Source organism: Balaenoptera borealis (genome assembly GCF_965194805.1).
Source record: "Balaenoptera borealis genome assembly, chromosome: 16".
Classification (NCBI taxonomy): Eukaryota; Metazoa; Chordata; class Mammalia; order Artiodactyla; family Balaenopteridae; genus Balaenoptera; species Balaenoptera borealis.
In genome coordinates, this window is record NC_138872.1 from 66226842 (window position 1) to 66251013 (window position 24172).

The following is a 24172-nucleotide window of genomic DNA, read 5'->3' on the forward strand; positions in this document are numbered from 1 at the left end:
ATCAACACCGCCTAGAACACAGAATCTCACACCCCACCCCAAACTTACTGAATCAGAATCTGCATTTTAACAAGATCTCCAAGGGATTTCTATACACATTAAAATTTGAAACGCCTGCCCTAATAATTTCTACTCTAAATGGATCTAGCCAGTAGACAGGTGAGTCCTTCTTTATACAAATTTACACAGGATCTGGGAAAGATACAAGTAGGACAGTGTCCCTGACACTGCATCCCTGCCCTCATTTTTCTCCTCTCACTTCCTTCTCTGTCATCGTGAATCTCTTGTCATCTCTTGTCATCATTCCTTGTGTCATCTTGAATTTCCCCTCTTTCCTTCGTTCGTCATAACCAAAGTTAACTACAATGTCCTTTGAACTTTTCTACTTTCCCTTCCATCTTCCATCACCAACAATTAGCTCAAGTCTTTGTGTGTCCCTATTGTATTCTAATTTCTCCACCAGATGCCCTGTCCTGAATCTTCCTACTACCCACCTTCCGTATTATTAGCTTGCTTAGTTCCACAGAGCACTGACTTTTTCCCCTCCACATTTCTTCTCTTCACTAACACCTGGACCCTCTCTCCAGGAAAACACCACACTCCCCATCCTGACTTTGAGGGCACTGCTCACTCTCCATCTTTCTCTCCCACAACTCTATTCTCTATTTCAAGATGACCATTCTTCGTATAGGCTACTCCTGACTCTAGGCATTTCCATGTGTTATGACCATTCTTGGAATTTCCGTCCTTTGCTTCTACTCCTCTTTAATTCTTCTTATCCCAGAGGTCTCAACTCAACTCATGTCTTGGGTTTCTCATGGACCATCTCTTCACTACACAGATGGCATGGCTTCTCTATACTCCCTCAGCCACTGCTGTTAATTCTTGATCTTGATGGATTAATCAACTATTTGCGAGAAAACATGAGACAGAGAATATGTGAGCAAGAGCACGACATATTGTTGTATGAGCATGCATTATACAACAACTGAAGTGATTCAAAAAAGAATCCATGAGTCCCATACTGATTATATAGATTAATGCAGAGATAAGCAATTAAACGGGAAAGGAAAATCTCTATAGAAGAATGCCAACTAATAAATGTAGAGGGAATGATATAAATAGAAAAACCTAATAAACGACCACCATTAAAGTATTCACTTCAGTCAAGAATCATCAGTGGATTCTCAAACTATAAGGTGAAAGACAGCTGGGGAACAGGATATTCACACAGTCCCATAAATATTACACGACAGATTACTTACTAACTACAAAGGGAAAAGGTACCTTTACAAAGGTGGATACTACCTTTCTAAAGTGATAAAACAACATCAATGATATTAGGGGAAACCAACTTTATATATCCCCAATGTGATGCACCAAGGAAGACACAATATTGCCCTTCTAGTACCTGGGCTAAAAATGTCTAACCTGAAGATAATCATGAAGAAGGAGTCAGGAATACAAATTTTGATGGACCTTCTGCAAAACAACTGGCTTAGACGCTTCAAAATTATCATCGTCATGTAGACAGTGTAGAACATAGAGAAACATTCTATATTAAAGGAGACGGGGGAGGTATAACAACTAAATGCAATGCATTGGATTTTTTATTTAAACCAAATAAATGCTATAAAGGACATTATTGGGACAATCGAGGAATTTTGACAATGGATGTATATCACGTAACTATATTGCATCAGTGTTAAACTTCTTGTGTGATAACTCTACTGTGGTTATGTGAAGGAAATGTCTTGGATCTTAGCAGACGCATGCTCCAGTGTTTATCTGGTGTTTATGGGTGTCACAGTGTCTGCAACTGATTCTTAAATGACTCACTGGGAGAGAGGGCTCAAATATGGCAAAACGTTAACAACTGATGAATCTTATAAAAAAGCAAGAATGTCTGAGACCATGTAAGAGAAAGTGTGTGTGTGTGTGTGTGTGTGCGCGCGCATGTGTGTGAGAGAGAGAGAGAGAATTACGACATTGTGTTTGAGAGCATGTGAGTATAAGGGAGAGAGCGGTTGAGAAGGAGTAAAATAATATTTGAGTGAGTCTGAGAAAAAGAAAGACTGTGAAGAAGAAAAATTGGGGGTGGGGGGCTTCCCTGGTGGCGCAGTCGTTGAGAGTCTGCCTGCCAATGCAGGGGACACAGGTTCGAGCCCTGGTCTGGGAGGATCCCACGTGCCGCGGAGCGACTACGCCCGTGAGCCACAATTGCTGAGCCTGCGCGTCTGGAGCCTGTGCTCCACAACAAGAGAGGCTGCAATGGTGAGAGGCCCACACGCCGCGATGAGGAGTGGCCGCCACTTGCCACAACTGGAGGGAGCCCTCGTGCAGAGATGAAGACCCAACACAGCCATAAATAAATAAATAAATAAAATTTTAAAAAACAAAAATAATACATGTTTCAAGTTCAGCATAAATGTTTAAAAAAAAAAAAAGAAAAGAAAAACTGGGGGGAAGAGAAAGCACCTAATATTTCAGGACAAATTGGCTCTAGGTGAGCCCAAAGGTCTGCTTGGGTCACTGACCTGTTCGGATGCAGCCCATGATCACCAGCCACCACTCAGGCACTCGAGGCAGAATCAAGGCTAGATTGTCTCCCTCCTGGAGGCCACAGGTCTGTGTGAAGACGTTGGCTGCACGACGGGTTAAGTCTGTCATCTCTCTGAAACTCCACTTCACTTCATCCCCTTGGTTATTCACCCACCACAGGGCTGGGTTTGGACCTCTCTTGCCTTCCTGGTTAGGATCATATGCTACATGTTATTTCCTGCTTCAAAGGAAAGGGGCACTAATTTGGCCAATCCACCACCACAGTCACATTCCACTGTGAGTGTAGCTCAAGGTCTGAGATCCCATTTTAAAGCATTTATAGCACCAAGAGAAGTTGGGGGGAGGTGTGATCCAGTCAACTTCTTCTGGTCTACTCTAACCCCCTCCTCTTAAGTCACATAAAACCATGAAGAGCCTTCATGTTACTTATTGAAGACTTACAATTTTATTCCCCATGTGTCTCTTAGTTCCACATGGACAGTAGGTTACTCTCTGTGCCTCAGTTTTCTCACCTATGAAACGGGTATAATAATACTACCTAGAATGTAGTAAAGTTCAAATTAATTATTTTAAAAGGTCAAGTGTGTATAACAGTGCCTGGCATACAGTAGGTGCTCAATAAAATTACTGTTATTATTATTACAACAAAATAAAAGAGGATAATTTAATTCCTGAATATTTGGGGAAATTATTTTTTAAATTAAGATACCTCAAGCGGTGCAAGAAGTCAGTCTTGGAAGCTCCAGAGCCTTTTTCCCCCTCACAAAAACATCAAGTAAACAACAATAGATTACGATGGCTTTGTAGGAATTTAGAAAAGAGTCACAAATCCACAGCAACCAACAAATGCCCAAACAATAAAAAGTCATAACCAAAATGGTAAGAAATTTTGTGGTGTTTTTGCTTACTCTTGCACCACCCGCTCTCTGATGTGGTACAGTGCAGTCAGAGGAAGCCACCCAATTCCCAGCCCCTCCCCTAGGATAGATGAAAAAGACTGAAACTTGTGTGCAACATTCTGGCTTGTCTGGAGGCGGCCTTAGGCACTCGTTTCTGTCTTGACTGACTTGGAGCTCAGATGGGTATGAGGGCCTAGTGGAGGTATCTGAAAACAGTGGCAGATGTCACAGTGTGTGGAAACTGTAGACCTGTGGTTACCTAGGGATTAGAGACTACAGACAACGAAAGAATAGAACATTTAAGTCCCCCAGAAGAAGCAGACTTTTAAGAAAGTTAAAACGTTAACGAGCAGCCAAAACTAGAAAAAAATAAAAAAATAAAAGCACATGCACAGGACCAGGAAAGACACATGCCAGAGAAGACCTTAAGTTTTCATACCGAGCAGATTATTGAAGGTCTTTCCCTGCATGGAACCAGTCTGCAAAGACTGACAGAGGTGGCTATTGTTTTTAAATATCCAATTTTTAACAACAGATCACAAGGTCTACAAAGAAAAAGAGAAGCAGCCTATTGAAAGTAACCACATGAATCTCCAGAAACTGACCCTAAAGAGACATAGGCTGCAGTTACTAGACAAAGGTTTTTAAATGACTGTCTTAAATACACTGAAAGAGCTAACAGAAAACACAAAGAACTAAAGCAAATCAGGAAAATAATATATGCACAAAATGAGAATATCAACAAAGAGATACAAATTATAAAAAGAACCAAACAGAAATTCTGGAGCTGAAAAATACAATAACTGAATTGAAAACTTCACAAAGGGACTCAACAGCAGACTTGAGTAGGCAGAAGAAAGAATCAGTAAACTTGAAGACAAGTCATCTAAAATTATTGAGTTGGAAGAGCAAAAAGAAACATACAAGAAGAAAAATGAACAGAGCCTAAGAAACTTATGGGGCACAATCAAAGAGACCAACATACACATTATGGGAATATCAGAAGGAGAAGAAAGAGAGAAAATGGAGCATAGAACTTATCTGAAGTAATAATGGCTAAAAACTTCTCAAATTTGAGGAAAGGCATGCAGAGACAAATACAAGAGGCTCAATGAACTCCAAGTAGGAAAACCCAGACACCCACAGAGAGACATTACAATCGAACTACAGAAGACAAAGACAAAGAGAGCATCTTAAAAGCAGCAAGAGAAAAGTGACTCATCAGGTGAAATTCTTAATAAGATTACCAGTGGATTGAAGACCAGAAGGCAGTGAGATTATATATTTAAAGTGATAAGGAAGAAAAAACTGTCAACCAAAAATTCTATATCTAGCAAAATTGTCCATCAAAAATGAGGGAGAATATGTATGGCTGAGTTGCTTCACCATGCACATGAAACTATCACAACATTGTTAATCAGCTATACTCCAATATAAATTAAAAAGTTTTTAATACTGAGGGAGAAATTAGGACATTCTCAGATAAAAACAAAAACAACACTGAGGGAATTCATTATCCTTAGACTTTCCCTACAAGAAATGCTAAAAGGAGTTCAAGTTGAAATGAAAGGACATTAGAGAGTAACTTAAATATAAAAGTATAAAGTTCTTTAATAAAGATAGATACAAAGACAAATATAAAAACAGTATTGTTGAGAGGCTGCGATGGTGAGAGGCCTGCGCACCGCGATGAAGAGTGGTCCCCACTTGCTGCAACTAGAGAAAGCCCTCGCACAGAAACGAAGACTCAACACAGTCATAAATAAATAAATAAATAAATAAATAAATAAATAAATAAATAAAAGAACGTGAATTTCTAAAAAAAAAAAAAAAAAGTATTGTTATAATTTTGGTTCATAACTTCACTTTTTATTCTTTCACTGTATGGAAACCACAAAAGCATAAAAAATAATTATAAATCTATCTTAATGGGTAGACAATTTGTAAAGATATAGTTTGTGAAATCAATAACATAATATAGGAAGGTGCAAGGGAACTGGAAAACAGTAGGGTTTTGTATGTGAACGAAGTTAAGTTGTTATTAGTTTAAAATGAAGTGTTATAATTTGGAATGTTATATGTAATCCCCATGGTAATCACAAAGAAATTATCTACAGAATATTCCCAAAAGGAAACGAAAAGAAAATCAAAACATATCACTACAAAAAATCAACTAAATACAGAGGAAGGCAGTAAGGGATGAACTGAGGAACACAAAAGCTGTGACATCAAGGAATCAATTAACAATATGGCAATAGTAAGTCATCCTTATCAGTAATTACTTTAAATGTAAGTGAATGAAATTCCCCAATCAAAAGAACTAGATTGGCAAAATGGATAAAAAACCTAGAATTCAACTATATGCTGTTGACAGAATTGTTACTTCCATGTTATGGAATATGATTAAACCAATCAAGAAAACTTTCAGAATATTTTTGCAGTAAAAATCTTATAATACAATATCAATTTAGAAAAGCAAAACCATATTTACATTAAATCCAAATTTATATAATAGTATCCATTCATTCATTCAATATATATTTGCTAAGTTCTCATTATTTCTTTGGCACTGTTCTTAGACCAAAAGGATACAATGGTGAACAAGACATACAAGACACATGTACGTAAACAGATTTAAATGTTTATGGACAATTTTCATTTTCTTGTTTAAATCAAGTCTTTTATTTTCCCCAAGTAAAATGATTTTTTAAAGTTTTTTTAATTCCCCAAACAAAGCATGTTCAGAGTAAAAGTTCAGGCAATGCACAATCTTACTAACAGAAAAATTTCTTATGAACAGAAAAATTTCTTCAAATTTCTCATCACATTTTCACTCCCTGAACGTCAACACTGATAACTGTTTGGTGTATAATCTTCCAGAAATTATTTCCCACATATGTGCAAACATGATCCTACCATCTTTGCCTCATATGACTGGAACAAAAGAGTGTGTCTCACCTGAGACAAGACTTATATACATACATACATACATACATACACACACACACAGATATATGTATATACATATATTCATATCTATGGAAAAATCAGTGCTATGAAAAAAATATTCTCCAACAGATTAAGGAATGTTAGCAAGTATAAATGACTAGTTGTGCACTGTCTATATAAGGGGAACAGATTATATAATATTTCTGTATGAGTTTACAAAATGATAGAAAGTTTGGGGTATCAAGGTAAAAACAATTGTTGTCTTAATTCAGACAAAAGTTTAGACTCTTAACTCTTGCAACTTGAAGAAGATATTGCTTAAGCATTTATGGTTTTGGGGGCTCAGAATTAATCTGATAATGTGATATTAAGATTAGCATGTTTTCAAGAAGATAAAACACAACCTTTAAACTGGATATGAGATTTAAAGTTTTATGCAGGGAAGTCTGAAGCCAAAGGAAATTGAGAAATAGATCTAAAAAATAAAACACTAACTCAGCAATAAAAAGGAATGAAGAAGTAATACACAAAACAATATGAATGAATCTCAAAAACATGCTGAGTAAAAGAAACCAGACACAAAAGAGTGCATCTTATATTATTCCATTTCTATGAAACCCTAGGAAAGAGAAATATAATGGCTAGTGACAGCAAATTAGTGTCTACCTGGGGCTCAGGGTGGGGGTGGGTGGGTATTGACTAGGAAAGGACAAAAGGAAATTTTTGAGGTGGTAGAAATGTTCTAAAACTTATTAAACTTTCACATAAAATGTGTGAATTGTATTCTAGGTAAATTATAGATCAAAACAGTTGATTTAAATAAACAAAAACCTACATAGCTACTCCTTGTTAATCTCTAACTAAAATATACTTTAAAGAAGGAAAATTGGAAAGTAGATCAATTACTCATGTGATTAATGAATGAGATGATTCTTTCTGAATGTTAAAACACATAAGAATTTATTGCCTATAGAAAGGGCTTGCTTCATTTTTAATTAAAATGAAATACAAGTAGAATTTCTATAATTTCTGTAAATTAATGATAGAATATGATAGATTTCATAGAATTTAAATCCTAACTGACATAGATAAAACACTTTCCCCAACAATGATATAACTCACATTCTCTTCCATTGTATTTGTAATGTTTACTAACCTCCAGAAATTTCAAAAGTCACAGTATACTTTTTGACTACAATGAAATTAAGCTAGAAATCATTAACAAGAAGACAATGAGAAACCCATCTCAACTATCAGGAAACTAACCAATACATTTCTATGTAATCTATGGGCCAGAGAAGAATCAAAAGGCAAATAAAAAATATTTTGAACAGAATGGTAATAAAATATGACATATCAAAATTTGTATAATGTACCTAAAAGGAGTGCTTAGTGGGAAATTTATACTTTTAATGCATATATTGGAAAAGAAGGAAGGGTTAAAAGTAAGGACATAAGCTTCCATTTCAAGAAGCTAAAAAAAGAATAACAAATTAATCAAGGGAGCATACAAGAAAAGAAATAATAAAGATAACAGTAGGCATCAATCAAATGGAGAGCAAATACACAATAGAGTATATCAGTAAAACCAAAACTGGTTTTGAAAAGATTTATAAAATTGGTAAACTTTTAGGAAGACTTATCAAGAAAAAAAAAGAGAATAAACATATTAAAAATATCAAGAATAAAAGGTGTACATTATTACAAATCTTACAGACATTAAAATAGCAATAATAAAAATATTAATAACTTTATGTCAAAAAATAACTTTATGATATTTTGAATGAAATGAACAAATTGCTAAAAAAATTTAACTTTCCAAAGTTGATGAATAGAAATCTTAATAACCTATGTATTAAAAAAAAAGTTAAATCCTTTACTAAAAGCTTTTCTGCAATGAAAACCCCAGATTTTATGTCTAAATATTTTGATATGCATGCTAGTGTGTTGAGTCTGACCTGAAAAACTGCTGGTTTTTGTTTTTTTAGGAAAACAGTGATAATTATATTTCAATTATATCTCAATAAAACAACAACAAAAAATTAGTGATAACTTTTAAATTCTTTATCAAAGCTCTTAGAAGAGCACCTGGTATATAGTAATGTTCGTTAAATATGTACTGAATGAATAAATAAAAAACAACAACTCTGGAATATAAATAAGGAATTTCAGGGTTAAATTAAATCTAAAGATGACCCCAATCACCGGTGGACCGACCCCAGCTCCAGGTGCCCTAACCCCACGGCCAGCTATCCCAGGATCCAGCTTCACCCACCAGGGCCAATATCAGCCCTGGAACACCCCAGGCCACATGGCCAGCCACATCAGGAACCAGCCCTGCCTACAGGCTGGCAACCACTACATGAGACAGGAAATGTCAGCCAATCAGTCTGGGGGCCAGCCTTGACTACCAGTGCCCCCACGGTAGTTGGCCATGCCACTACAGAAGGGCCCACATAGCCCACAGAGGGGGGAACCATAGAGCATACAACCCTAGAGCATATAACTCTGGTGACCAGTGGGGAGTGTGCTGCTGGGCCCATAGGACATCTCCTACATTAGGCCACTTCTCCAAGATCAGGAGCCACTTATGTAGGAATGTTAAAAGGCAAAGAAATAAAATCATCTATACCTACAATAAGTAGTTAATGGATATGCAAAAGAAAAATATGTAAAATATGTCATCAAAAACAACAAACATGGGGGGGAACAGTAAAAATGTAGGGTGGTTAGAATGCATTTGACCTTAAGAGATCATCAACTTAAAAAAAAAAAAAAAAAAAAAAAAATATATATATATATATATATACATATATATATATGTCATGATAACCACAAACCAAAAACCTATAATAGGTACACACACAGAAAAGTGAAAGAAATTCAAGCATAATACTAAACATGGTCATCAAATCACAAGGGAAGAGAGGAAAAAAAGAAGAAAGGAACAAAAAAGGAACTACAAAAACAATCAGAAAACAACAAAATGGCAATAACTACATATTTAGCAATAATTACTTTAAATATAAATGGATTAATATTCCAATCAAAAGACATAGAGTAGCTAAATGGGTAAAAAAAACCAAGACCCATTATAACCTGCCTACAAGAGGCTCACTTCAGATCTAAAGTCACACACAGACTGAAAAAGTCTGGGGATGGAAAAAAGTATTCCACATAAATGGAAGTGAAAAAAAAAAGCTGGTGCGACAATACACATATCAGACAAAATAGACTTTAAAACAAAGAGCGGGGCTTCCTTGGCAGCGCAGTGGTTAAGAATCTGCCTGCCAGGGACTTCCCTGGTGGTGCAGTGGTTAAGAATCCGCCTGCCAATGCAGGGGACACGGGTTCGAGCCCTGGCCCGGGAAGATCCCACATGCCGCGGAGCAACTAAGCCCGTGTGCCACAACTACTGAAGCCCGCATGTCTAGAGCCTGTGCTCCACAAGAGAAGCCACTGCAATGAGAAGCCAGCGCACCTCAACAAAGAGTAGCCCCCGCTCAATGCAACTAGAGAAAGCCCACGCACAGCAGCGAAGACCCAATGCAGCCAATAAATAAATAAATAATTAAATAAAAAAAAAAAAAAGAATCTGCCTGCCAGTGCAGCACACAGGTTTGAGCCCTGGTGCTAGAAGATCCCACATGCCGCGGAGAAACTAAGCCCAGGCACCACAACTACTTAGCCTGCGCTCTATAGCCCATGTGCCGCAACTATTGAGCCCACGCACCACAACTACTGAAGCCCACGCGCCTAGAGCCCTTGCTCCACAACAAGAGAAGACACCACAAGGAGAAGCCCACGCACCGCAATGAAGAGTAGCTCCCACTTGCCGCAACTAGAGAAAGCCCATGCGCAGCAACGAAGACACAACACAGCCTAAAATAAATAAATAAAATAAATTTTAAAAAATAAAGATAAAAAAAATAAAACAAAGAGAGTAACAGGAGACAAAGAAGGACATTTCATAATGATAAAGGAATCAATGCAACAAGAAGATATAACAATTGTAAATATATATGCAGCCCACATAAGAGCACCTAATACATAAAGCAAATACAGTTGACCCTTGAACAACACAGGTTTGAACTGTGTGGGTTCTGTTGCATTTCTATACACTAACAATTAACTATCAGAAAGAAAAATTAAGAAAACAATCCCATTTACAATTGTGTCAAAAAGAATAAAACACCTAGGATAATTCTAACCAAAGAGGTAAAAAACTTGTATCCCGGGCTTCCCTGGTGGTGCAGTGGTTGAGAATCCGCCTGCCAGTGCAGAGGACACGGGTTCGAGCCCTGGTCTGGGAAGATCCCACATGCTGCGGAGCAACTGGGCCCGTGAGCCACAACTACTGAGCCTGCGCGTCTGGAGCCTGTGCTCTGCAACAAGAGAGGCCACGACAGTGAGAGGCCTGCGCACTGCGATGAAGAGTGGTCCCCGCCTGCCACAACTAGAGAAAGCCCTTGCACAGAAACGAAGACCCAACACAGCCACAAATAAATAAATAAATAAATTTTTTAAAAAAACAAAAAAAAACTTGTATCCCGAAAACTGACACACTGATGAAAGAAACTGATGACAACAAAAACATGGATTGGAAGAATTAACATTGTTAAAATGACCAGACTCCGAGGGAAATCTATAGATTTAATGCAATTCCTATCAAAACATCAATGACATTTTTCACAGAACTTGAAAAAATAATTCTAAAATTCGCATGGTAAGACCCCAATTAGCCAAAACTATCTTGAGAAAAAAAAACAAAGCTGGAAGCATCATGCGCCCTGATTTCAAACTATACTACAAAGCTATAGTAATCAAAACAATATGGCACTGGCACAAACACAGACAAAATCAATGGAACAGAATAGAGTCTAGAAACAAACCCACACTTACTTGGTCAATTAAACTACAGCAAAAAAGGTAAGACTATACAATGCAGAAAAGACAATCTTTTCAATTAATGGTTTGGGAAAACTGGACAGCTGTGTGCAACAGAATCTCACAGTATATACAAAAATAAACTCAGCATGGAACTAAGATTTAAATATAAGGCCTAAAAACCAGAAAAGTCCCAGAAGAAAACATAGAGCAGTATGGTCTTTGACACTGATCTAAGTAGTATTTATATGAATCTGTATCCTTAGGCAAGGGTAACAAAAGCAAAAGTAAACAAATAGGACTGCATCAAAATAAAAACCTTTTGCACAGTGAAAGAAGCCTTTAACAAAACAGATAGGCAGTCTACTGAATGGGAAAAGATATTTGCCAAAGATATATCTGAAAAGGTTTAATATCCAAAGTATACAAAGAGCTCATACAACTCAAGGGCAAAAAAGCAAACAACTTGATTAAAAAATGGGCAGAGGACCTGAATAGACATTTTTCCAAAGAGGGCATACAGATGGACAATAGATAGATAAAAAGATGCTCTACATCAGTAATCATCAAGGAAATGCAATGAAGTATCAACCCACACCTGTCAGAATGGCTATTATTGAAAAGACAACAAATATCAAGAGTTGGCAAGGACGTGGAGAAAAGGGAACCCTCATGCACTGTTGGTGGGAATGTAAATTGGTGCAGTCACTATGGAAAACCGTATGGCGGTTCCTCAAAAAATTTAAAATAACTACAACACAATCCAGCAATTCCATTTCTGAGTGTTTATCTGAAGAAAACAAAAACACTAATTTGAAAAGATATATGCATTGCAACATATTAACAATAATCAAAATATGGGACCCACCTAAGTGCCCATCCATAGACGAATGGATTTTACATATATATATGTATATATATATATACATACATTCCACATATGTGGAATATTACTCAGCCATAAAAAGTAATGAAATCTTGACAACTGTGACAAAATAGATGGAACTAGTGGGTCTTGTGATAGTCAGACAGAAAAAGCAAATACCATAATGATTTCATTTACATGTGGAATCTAAAATATACAAGTAAATGAACAAAAAATAACAAAACATAAAGAGACTCATAGATACAGAAAGCAAACTGGTAGTTGCCAGAGGGGGGAGAAATGAAATACTTGAAGGGGATTAAGAGGCACAAAGTTTTAGCTATAAAATAAATGAGTCACAGGGATGTAATGTATAGCATAGAGAATATAGTCAATAATATAAAAAGCAATAGTTTCTATGGTGACAGGTAGTAACTAGCCTTATCATGGTGATCATTTTGTAATGTATAAAAATATTAAATCACCTATGTTGTACACCCGAAACTAATATAATATTGTAAGTCAACATACTTCAATAAAAAATCTAAAGATAAGATCAGACTTATCTCTTTAGATAAAACTTATGATTTATTTTTCTAAACTTGGCAGTAATTAAATTTTCTGTATGTAGATTATGCCCAAACTATTTATTTTAAATATGGTTACAAGTCAGATTGATTGTAATTTAACTTACAAAGAAAGTGGTTTAAATATAATTTAAAATGGTAAGTGCCATGTTATCCTTCTGTAAATTGCCATTGATAAGAAATGAGTATAATCCTTACAGCCTCATCAAATGATCACTGTGTAGTATGATATGTCAAACTAGGAAACACAGTCATGAAGTATCAGTTTCACATGGATTAACTAATTGATTGATACACAGACCTTTAACAAATTTACCAAAGTAGATTAAAGTTCTGGATGTTAAAACTTTTTGCATTAATTTGGAAATAACATGTATTATGCCATTAATATTTAGATAAATTGAGATAATCTTGTTTTTATTCCAGAGGTTGCAAACTCAGAGCCTGTAGAGACCAAGCAAGTAACAAACGAGATAAGTTGGCCAGGTTCCTCAGGGGCAAACTGGAGAGCCATGCATCTCCCAAGGAGGCAGCAACCATTCAGCTCTACTGATTGCTGCCATATAGGAATGAATGTTTTGTGTTGTTAAAAAAAATTAATAAACAGAACCTCAATTAAACAGAGTTAGGAGACCAGCCAGGGAAGCTCTCACATGCTGTAATGATAGCAAAGCCCAAAAGGAAGAAGAAAGACTCTTCTTCTTTCCTGGCAAGGACTCAGCTTAAGCCATGGGCTCTTTGTTTACGATAGCCCTCCCAACTTCCTTTACCTCTCTATAAAAGCATTCTTCTTCCCTTGCTGTGTGGGGACTTGCACATAGAAATAAATTCAAGAGCCATGAAACATAGACCTATTGGCTCAGAAAAAAATAACGTAGGCAAACATGACTATTGTATATTAAGAAATTTAGAAAATTTGTCAGCACTTAATTTCTTTGGGAAAATATTATAGGACAAAGAGCCAGACATTATGTGGCAATGACATTCAGCTGCTGCTTTCTTAAGCTCTGTGGTTAATAGATATTTCACTATATTTATTGAGCAATATTTATTACTAAATCACATCAGAAGGTAGTAAGAAGAATTTGCTCCTGTCATGATTTTTGCCCAAACAAACAGAAGTCAACGTCACAGATGCTGCACTCATCTCTCCTGAGACATGAAGTGGAGAGTCACACTATCAAAAGAGGAAAGATGGAGCGTTGTACGTTGCTTACTTTTCTATCCCTATCTTATCTAGAATAGTGTTTGGCACATGTTAGGTACTCACTAAATCCTAACTGAATGAATGAATGCAGTATCAAAGAGACAGAATGAATGATTTTGGACATGAACGTGACCTCTCATGAATAGATTTGGGAGGCTGCTCCATGAATCAATTGGAGTGTAGTATCCTTGGAGCCTAGAGTAATATAGGGTTTAATTCCCAAGGAGAGTCAGGGGTTGTAAATTGGTGGCCTGAATGAGTGACTATATTTTCCACCCCTGAACCTATGTTGCCTGGCTTATGCTAAAAAAAGTTACATTAAAATGTTGGATTTCTAACTTAACATTTTTAATAAGTAAAATGTGTTGAAAATTGAGTCAAAATAAATTCTGTCTATTTGTTATGGTTTGGGTTGTGTTGTTGATTAGGCTACGGATCAGTTTCTGAATGATGCTTGTTAAGTCGTAAGGGGAGGCCCAGAAAGCCAGAGTGGACTGTGGTGGCACACGCCCTCCAGAAGGTCTTCCATGGGAGCAGCATCAATCCCTACGGTGCTCGTAAGGCAAGTTTCAAAATTAATGTATTCCACAAATGTGTACTGAGGGGTTGCTAGGTGTCAGACACCGTACGTCACTAGAGAGACACCGATCGTGATCAAGGCAGTTGGAAAAGTAGAAAGAGACAGATCAGAACTGTTGTGAGAATGAATGTAAAGGGGTGGAGATGCTGGGGGTAGGAGAAGTTTGGAAATATGGAGGAATTGACAATGACCCAACAAAGACGGGGCATTCCCTGGGAAAATATTTACATGGTGATAATCTCCAGGGGTTGATGTGTAAACTAATAAGGACTTTATGAAGATAAATGCAGAAAAAAAAAAAAAAAACGATGGCCTCTCCAGCCATTTCTCATGATGCAAAAGGTCTAACCAGAGTTTTGGTCTGGGCAGTGATGAAAGTCAGTTTGTAGTCTAAAGGCAGAGATGTTTGGACATCATCAGATTGTGAGACCAGGTTAAACAGTGGATTATAGAATCAGACAGCCTGGACCCAAATCCTGCTCCTTCACTTATTAGGTATGTGAATTCTGTAGGTTATTTGAACCCTTGGAACCTCAGTTTCCTCAGCTGGAAGATGGGGATAATTAAAGTGTCCATCTAATCAGAATAATAAATGCAAAGTGCTTGACATGGCACATTAAAAAAAGGCTCTCCATAACTGAGGGCTCTATTTTCCTTGGAGTTATTATGGAAATTCAGAAAAAGGAAAAAGATGGAGGTAGGAAAAAAAGTCCCTATGAAAGGCATGTAAGCTTTGAATACTAACATATGAATGTATGTTCATGGGAAATTAAAAATACATCAACTCTCTGACTCCATCTTAGGTGAATTCTTTCTTCTGTACAAAAACAGTGTTCAGTGGGTTTTCACAATGTGGACATTACCAGCTGCGACTTAGTAGCTGGAACACCACCCACTGTCGACCCCAACTCTTAGTGTCACCACTGCTCCTCTCTTGATCTGTCTCTTGGTAAAAGACAAACCAAGAACGTGCATTTTTCTGCAGAGACCACAGGGACAGGTTTCTCTGGACACACCCTAAAGCCACATGCTCAAGTAGGTAGTTGACAGGGAAGACTCCAGATGTACTTGCCATCCTCATAGGAAGATAGATGACATGATTTTGTTACATGGTCAGATGTTCATGTGCACAGTCAGGTTGCCTGTACCCTCCCTCTTGGTGTAGCCTGAAGTCAAGCCCAAGTGTGATGAGATGAACTCTAGTTAGACTCACAGTTCCAGTAGTTGAAGGTGAGAATTCAGACCAACATCAACTTGCTGACCTGTGATTAGAACTTGACACTTGGTCACAATTACCTGACTGTGTACCAGACACTTTCACCTGCTGTCTTGTTTCTTAAATGAGATTATCCCCATTTCACAGATAAAACCACTGGGGCTCAGAGAATTGAGGAAGTGTCCAGGCTGAGAATTGAAGCCAAAAACTTAAGCTTTTCATGATACTTGTAAACTTAGCCAGAAGCCATTCTTAGTTCTGTGCCCCTCAACCTACTAGGAGAAAGAGGTCAATCCTGTTCTCACCCCCCATCATGGGTGCCTCCTTACCTTCTCCATTTGAGTCCAGTAGTCCAGTACATCACTTGCAAAGTTAAATTCCTCAGGTGTATCACCGTCATTCCATCTTAGGGCTCCAGCTCCCGATAAAGACTGGCAGCGCAGGCGCTGAAGGGCAGGGTGGAAGCCACAGCGGGATCTGTGGATGTCCCAGAGGACCCGGAACTTCATCAGCCGTTGCATGGTGGAGCAGTCCTCAGGAAGCAGGCACAGAATTCTCAGGCCACCACCTGCCTTGGGAGGAGATGGCTAGTAGGTTGGTCATCGGAGCAAGAATTTCTTCCACAAAATGAAGGCACGTTCCTGGTTAGTTGCTAGAGTGATACTTTGTTTAAGCTCAATGGAATTTGGAAGGCACAACTTACTGATTAAGGTGGGGATTTCTCTTCCCAGATGAGGCAAAAAATGATGGGGAGGGGCTATAACTACCAGATAAGGATGGCACATATTTCTGAGGGTCTTCTCCTTCTCTTTTTTTTAACCCCCTGGGATGGCGGCCATGTGGCCACCTCCTTTTTGGTAGAAACTCATCGTTTTGAAAGCCCTGTACCTCATGTTATCCTTGCTCTGGAGACCTCTCTTCCCACCGAGCCCAAATGTATGGTTCTTATGGAAACTAACATATTTTTAGATGATTCCACCCCCTGTTCAAAGTTGGTCCAGAGCTGAGCAGTCATTTCCCATGATTTTTTAATCCAAACTGGGCTAATCATAATCCCTCTCCAAAATTTGTGTGTGTGCTTGTTACCAAAGGGTATATAAGGCAGTCTCTCCTTGGTAGAAGCCATGAAATGCACACTTTGGAAATTGTCGGTGGCTATCATTCCTGTCATGTGGAGATAACTGCTCTGCATGAGTGAAGAAAACATGGAAGATTTCAGAGACATGGAAATAAGGGGCAGAGAGTATCTCAGAAGCATGCCAGTCTCTGGTTCAGAACTATTGTTCCTGAGGCCCATCTGCATCTCTACCCCTCTCTTGGTAATATCCTGTCCTGAATTCTATGAGCCAACAGTTTTTCCTGCCTGAGATTGGGTTTCTGTCACTTGAGACTCTAAGAATATTGACAACTATGCACCACCACACTCAGGACAGAGGAGGCTAATATCACAGCACCTTCCTTACTGGACCGGGATCTGGCCTCGGGGTTTTCCCCAGGACAGCATTCCAGGTAGCTATTACCAATCCATCACTTGACCTATGAAACAAAGTTTCTTTGCCACTCCAGATCCCAACAAATGCTTCTAACATGGGAGCAGAACGCTCATTTATTAGGATGCTTCTTGAAGTTCGATTGTGAAAATTGGCTTAAGCTAGAACTTCTGTGAGAAGAAAGCCACTTCACAAATAGCTCTGAGGTTCAAGCACTTCATCACTGCAAACAATTAAGCCTCCTCCCCCTGTTTCAGCAATAAGATAATACTGTTTGAAAATAGACCCATAAAAGAGATCAATAAAACTTTGACTCAATTTATTTTCAACCTGTTTAGACTCGTAATAACCTAACCCCAATTAATTTTGATGCTGCCCTCAGAACCCTGCTACTGTCTGCAGAAAAGAGGACAGATATATGAAAGCTTCATCCCTTAGAGTTTCCTTGTCTGTGTGGATCCTTAGACCCCATGAACTAAAGTATGTCCCCTTCCTTTTTAGTGCCTGTCAATCAATAGTACTGTCTTTTGTTTTATCAGAGCACTTAAGGGAAGAAAGAGCCTAAGATAATCAGCTGGCCCAGGCGTTTGACCCTCATCCTTTGGAGGAAAAACTTTGAATTGCCAATATTTAAAATTTGGGACATTTCATTTAAAATGTGAATTGAAGATTTCTCTTGAAAACTCAGAAGGCCTGGCAACATTGGGCCTTTATTTCAACCTGGCACCAACTGGTTGGAGCTGAAAATTAAACGGAATGTTGTCCAATTCAACAGGGTTTCCACTACTCCCTATGTTGTTACAGCTACTTGCTTCTGCACTTACTGTACCTAATCAGCTCTTGTCGACATTTGAGCTTAAAACCCCCATTCTAGGCCAACATCCCAAGAGGGACAGGGATTTCCCCAAGGTTTCAAGGCAAGTTTAGTAGCAGAGCTACTTCTAAAACCTGCTTTTCCTGCTGTTTTTTCCAACACCTACCTCTCTTCACAGGCATGAGCTCATTGAGAGCAAGAAACCAGACTCAGTTGCTATTTTTATACACAGGTGTTTACATCACTGCAGGATTGTCCTTAAAATACTCAAGGACAGTGCAAACAACCCCTTAATAAGTGGCTAAAAACCAAAACAACACCAAGAGAAATAATGAGGAAATTAATTAATCCTTTATTATGGGCTGAATTGTGTCCCCTCAAAATTCATATATTGAAGTCCTAACCCTCAATACCTCAGAATGTGACTGTATTTGGACATAGAATCTTTAAAGAGGTAATTAAGTAAAATGAGGTCATTAGATGGACCCTAATCCCATATGACTGGTACACAGTGCCTTGACGAGTTCTTGCAACAGAGCTTTGATTTCACAAGCATTTGGACTGAAAAGCTGTTTATTTTATGAGGCAAAATCCTTAGCGTGTTATAGGGGATCCTAGAGTTACAGAGCCAGGTTTGGCTCCACTGGGTACCAGCTGAGCGATCTTGACCGCCATTCATGTCTCCAAACTTGAGGGCATAGTAGTAATACCCACTATCTGGCTTCCACAGGATTAGCACGATAATCAATATAAATCACTTTGCCAGCACTGAGTCTGATACAGAATAAGGGCTCAATAAATGTTGAGGTGCCTTCTAACTCCCAGCAAATCCTGAGGCCAACCCCTTCCCTGTTAGATATTAAAAACATATTTTTTAATAAAAGGCATTCACCTTATATACTGTGAACAAACTTCTGCATAATGGAGTTTTCTTTCCAGTGTCTATTTTCTGGGTCTTTTTTACCCCTCTCGGTACCCTCCTCCCATAGCCCACCACATTCAGAGCTGTCTAACATTAAATCGATCACCCATGTGCCAGCCACGGTGCTAGGCATATCACATGTATATTCCCATTGAGCCCTCTCTCTCGATATCACCATCCTCATTTTGCAGTAAAGGAAAAGAAGTGTCAGAGAAGTTAAGAGACATGCTCAAGGTCTGTAAGTGGCACTGCCAGAATTTGAAATTGGGTCTTCAGATTTTAAGTTCAGCATATACTTTACTGCACTGTGGCAGATAAACACACACATATAAACACAACCCCCCCCCCCCAAGAAGCTGTCATTCACCTCCATCTTACCTGGTACTGTCTAGGAAACACTTGGGTTAGGTCTTGGATGGGGACTTTGCGGGTTCAGTTCTCTCTGATCAGAAGTTCAGTTCTCTCTGTGCACAAAACAGAACTTGGTCCCTGGCCACAGCTGGGGTGGAAAACTTGGCAGGAATTGAATGATTCAGAAGGGGGAGGAGATGCTCACGTATAACGGGTCAGAAAGCAATCACAAGCCCTCATGGAGAGAAAATCGGTTAGAAAAACAAACTATATAAAGTAATCTCCAATTATTGTAGGGAGGCCTTGCATTGTGAATGAACAGATAAAGCCAAATGGAGCACTTTCACAAGTTCTCTGTAGCTAACCTGCTCCCCTCTCCCAGTCCCAGGTCTCCAATGTTCTCATTTAAATGACAGCCAGGTGGCAGCGTTGCCTAGTAGTTAAAGTCTGTGATCCGAGGCAGAGAGATTTGGGTTTAAGCGTCAGGTCTGCCGCTTATGCTCTCTTTGACCTTCGTGGACCTCCTTCTTCTACACTTCAGTTTCCTTATCTATGAGATGGGATGGCAATAGTGACACCTATTTCCTATGGTTGCTCTTTGTTGTTGTCATTGTTAGTATCAGATGAAATAATTCATGAAACGTACATAGCACAGTGCTTGGCATAATCAGTGTTGGCTGTTTTTATTAACGTGGGATTCTAAGAGAAACAGTGTGGTGTACTGGCAAGATGCAGGGTCTTTGGTATCCCAAAGTCTTGAGCTTAAATCCTGGCACAGACACTTATAAGATGGCCCATGGCAAGCCATTTACCTCTTCTAACTTTTGTCTTCTCATCTGAAAAGTGGAGGAGTGGGTGGTTGTTAATAAGATTTGTCCCACGGGATCTTTGAAAGGTTCGCACAATGTACAGTCTGTAGCGTGCCTGGCCCAGCCATGTAGACACTGGGTTGACATTGATGTTGCATTGGATAAGTCCAGATTGTCACAAGTAGTGGTTTGTACTGTTCGTTTTCTTCTAGAGCCATTTTGGGGAGTTGTAAGGGGATGGAGGATGTCTAGTATCCTGGTGCAATTTTCCCAGCACCTTTTGCCTCTCAACCTCCATTGAACCAGGGAGAAAAATACCTCTGCTCAAAGCCACCACCAAAGACTGCTGGAGACAGCTAGAACACCCCTGCTAGGGCGGAGGGCCAAGCCTGGCCTCTGAGGGGTGGGTCTTGCTCTTTCTGGCCGATGCATTCATGGTGAATCCTTGCTCAGGATAGACTCTTATTTTATGGAGAGGAGCAAGTAAGAAGGCAGGGCTAGTTGACTGGCCATAGTAAGCTAAGGATTATGAAGTACAAAACACCCTATTACTCAAGCAGAAGAGGCGATCACTTTTGAGAAGAGAGTGGGGACAGGAGGAACAGTGCACGAGGTGTCCTCTGGATCTCAGTAGATCTCCCGAGTGGAACTGTTACACCAGCACTGTGGTCAAGAAGACAGGCTCTGGGGCCGGGCAGCCTGGGTTTCAGTCTAGCTTTTATCTGTTACCAGCTCTGGGACACTGAGCGAGTTTAGTATCCCTTTGTGCCTCAGATACAGTAGAATTCTCTAAAGATTCCATGTGCACGTCTCTCTCATGTCCAAGCTTCTTCTGTAGTTAGGGTGAGGCTATTGAATTCCACTTTTGGACAAGGAACTGCAGGTGGAAGTGACACAAGTCACTTCTGGTCTAGGGCATTTAAGAGCTGCTATGAGTTCTCTATAATCTTCTTCTGACTCAGTAGTCCTGGTAACTGTGTAGGGAGATAGAAGCATCAAAATATGGCAGAGATTCTATCAGCCTGGCTCTCTGTAGGGCCCTTTCTGCATTACACATTTCAGATATCACATTCTCTCATACCTTCTGTGGGGCTTGCTGGGACATCTGGACCTCCCAAACCAATTGTGGGACAGGCTCTATATCCAGCTCACAGCCCCAGGGGTCTCTGTTTCTCTTCTCCCAGGACCCTCTTCTTTTCAGAGTACCTGGGCCCTGGTGGGACGTGGACGATAGAATGGTGCCCATGGGTGGGTAGAGAAGAATGACTGAAAAAAGTCATGACTCTATCAAAAAGCCAGAACTTAGAGTCTGAAAATATACCTCCTCTTCTGAGCAAATGCCCCTGCCCTGCTCACTCCTCCCCTCTCTCTCTCCTTTTGTAGGCAGACTGGCTCTTTTGGTGGACTGAAGTTTTAATTAAGGGTAGCTAAAATTAAACAGCAATGTTAATCAGCCCTTTCATTGCTCTCTTCTACCTTTCTGTTATCACATCCTGCCTTTTCTGAGTCTTCTTTCTCAGTATTGATCATAGGATTCTCTTCCTCTTTATTCTCTTAAAGTATTATTGTTCTCCAAGGACTCATCCACACCCAACAGTTTCTCTCATTCCATTTATTCCCTCTCTCTCTCTCTCTCAATAATTTCCTAACCACATTAAAAATCTTTACTTCCCCCAGAGTTCAAACTTAAATATCCAGCTGATTACTAAATAATACACTAACCTCAGTATTTCATAGACAGCATAGATAAATTAACATGACCACAATTGAATTCTGTGTTCCTGCCTCCAAACTTATTCCTCTCAGAGTCTTACAACCACCTACCCCAGTTTACTTAGTCAAACACCTAGACATCGTACTTCTGTGCCTCCTTGCCCTTAACCCTATCTGCCTTATTTAGTCACTAAGTTACCAGGTTCCAAGAAGAAGGAATTCTTCTTCTAAGCATTTCTCAAATTCTCCTTTAATACATTTACCACTCAGTTACCAAGGTAATCATTTAGAAATAAATTGTTGACTGAGTTCATTACTGTCCAGATAAAGTCCAAACTTTTTATCATGTGTTATAATGACCACCCCTTCTGACATTTCGCAACTTGAACCTGATGTTGAAATAATATTGAATGCAAGTGAGGTGACTATCCTTTTTCAGGGTAAGTTCCTCCTTCTATCTACAGATAATTGCAGCAATCCGGGGGCAACTTAGGCCATCAACACATACACAAGTTAGTTAGTCTGTGAATTCTCTAGAGCTAATGATTATCCAGGGAAGTTATGCACAACATATACTGGGTCATAGGGAGTTGACAATCATTACTTCTTGGTTCTGAGGGTTACTGGGGCATCTTAAAGGCTTTAACTAGACAAAGACAGGAAGGATGAGGTAGTCTATTTTTATCTCATCATGAAAAAAACAAGAGTCCGTGATTTCCTTGTGCAGGCACATCTTCGAGATATTGCAAGTTCAGTTCCAGACCACTGCAATAAAGCGAATATCGTAATAAAGTGAGTCTCACAAATTTTTCTCAGTTTCCCAGTGCATATAAAAGTTATGTTTACACTGTACTGTAATCTACTGTGTGCAGTAGCAATATATCTTTCAAAAAGTACATACCTTAATTTAAAAATACTTTATTGCTAAAAAATGCTAACCATCATCTAACAACACAGGGTTGCCCAAACCCCTCAATTTGTAAAAACCACAATATCTGTGAAGCGCAATAAAGTGAAACAATAAAATGAGTATGCCTGTAGTTACAGTAAGCCAATCTGAAAGGTACTGGCTTAATATTGTGATTTCTATATACAAGCCAAATGGAGAAGGAGATGGAGTGAAGGGAAGAGAGGCAGATTCTGTACTTTGGGTAAGTCATAGATTTTCCCTAAAAGTGTGGGTTCCCAACATCACTCATTCCAGAGCCTGGAAAAGGTAAGGAGATCATAGGATGGGCATTGAGTAAGGAGATGTGATCAAAATCATTCTCACTATAGGAAAAAGATAACACTTAAAGTGTCAGAATGATCAATCTGCTAGATTTAAAATTTTGGGGAGGGTGGGAGGGAGGCTCAAGAGGGAGGGGATATGGGGATATATGTATACATATAGCTGATTCACTTTGTTGTACAGCAGAAACTAACACAACATTGCAAAGCAATTATACTCCAATAAAGATATAAATAAATAAATATCTTCAAATACAAAAAAAAAAATTGGAATGTGTCAGTTAAAAATGATATTCCCTTCAACAGTGATAAATCCAGATTGTGAAAAGGTTTTGCTGTTTGATTAGCAGAGTATATTTCTCTACGAGGCCAAACATAAAACTCTGGTGAATTTTAGTAGACTCCGGGAGATGAGTATATCACAGTATATTCACATTCTGGTGCATATTTTATTTTATTATTGATTTGTAATTAACATACAATATTATATTAGTTTCAGGTGTACAACAGTGAACTGATATTTTTATACATTATTAAACAATCAGGACTTCCCTGGTGGCGCAGTGGTTAAGAATCCGCCTGCCAATGCAGGGGACACAGGTTCGAACCCTGGTCCGGGAAGATCCCACATGCCACAGAGCAACTAAGCCCATGCACCACAACTACTGAGCCTGTGCTCTAGAGCCTGCGAGTCACAACTACTGAGCCCGCGTGCCTAGAGCCCGTGCTCTTCAACAAGAGAAGCCACCGCGATGAGAAGCCCATGCACCGCAATGAAGAGTAGCCCCCGCTAGCTACAATTAGAGAAAGCCCGCACACAGCAACGAAGACACAACGCAGCCAAATAAATAATTAATTTTAAAAAATGATAAGATGAAAAAAAATGATAAAATGATAAAATGATCAACATAATAAGACCAGTTAACATCATCACCATACAAAGTTGTTACAATATTTTGACTACATTTCCTATCTGTACATTACATCCCTGTGACTTATTTATTTTATATCTGGAAGTTTGTACCTATAATTCTGTTCACCTGTTTTTTTCATCCCCCACCAACCCCCATCCCCTCTGGCAACCACCAGTT

At 38.9% G+C, this 24172-nt stretch overlaps 1 protein-coding gene across 5 annotated transcripts in view; it reads right to left on the reverse strand.

The window, feature by feature from the left end:
- The window catches only part of LOC309614316 (acyl-coenzyme A synthetase ACSM1, mitochondrial-like), a 62388-nt gene that overhangs the window by 31041 nt on the left and 7175 nt on the right, over positions 1 to 24172 (reverse strand). For 2 of the 5 annotated variants that reach the window (XM_082362508.1, XM_082362509.1), the window contains 3 exons: positions 19357 to 22616; positions 16082 to 16324; positions 2538 to 2748 (listed from right to left, as the gene is read on the reverse strand). In XM_082362508.1, coding sequence (XP_082218634.1) covers positions 2538 to 2748; positions 16082 to 16273 — 403 coding nt within the window. In that variant the 5' untranslated portion in view covers positions 16274 to 16324; positions 19357 to 22616. Of the gene's footprint in view, positions 1 to 2537; positions 2749 to 16081; positions 16340 to 19356; positions 22617 to 24172 lie in introns of those variants that run through there. The other 3 variants (XM_082362510.1, XM_082362507.1, XM_082362511.1) reach the window with 3 other exon arrangements.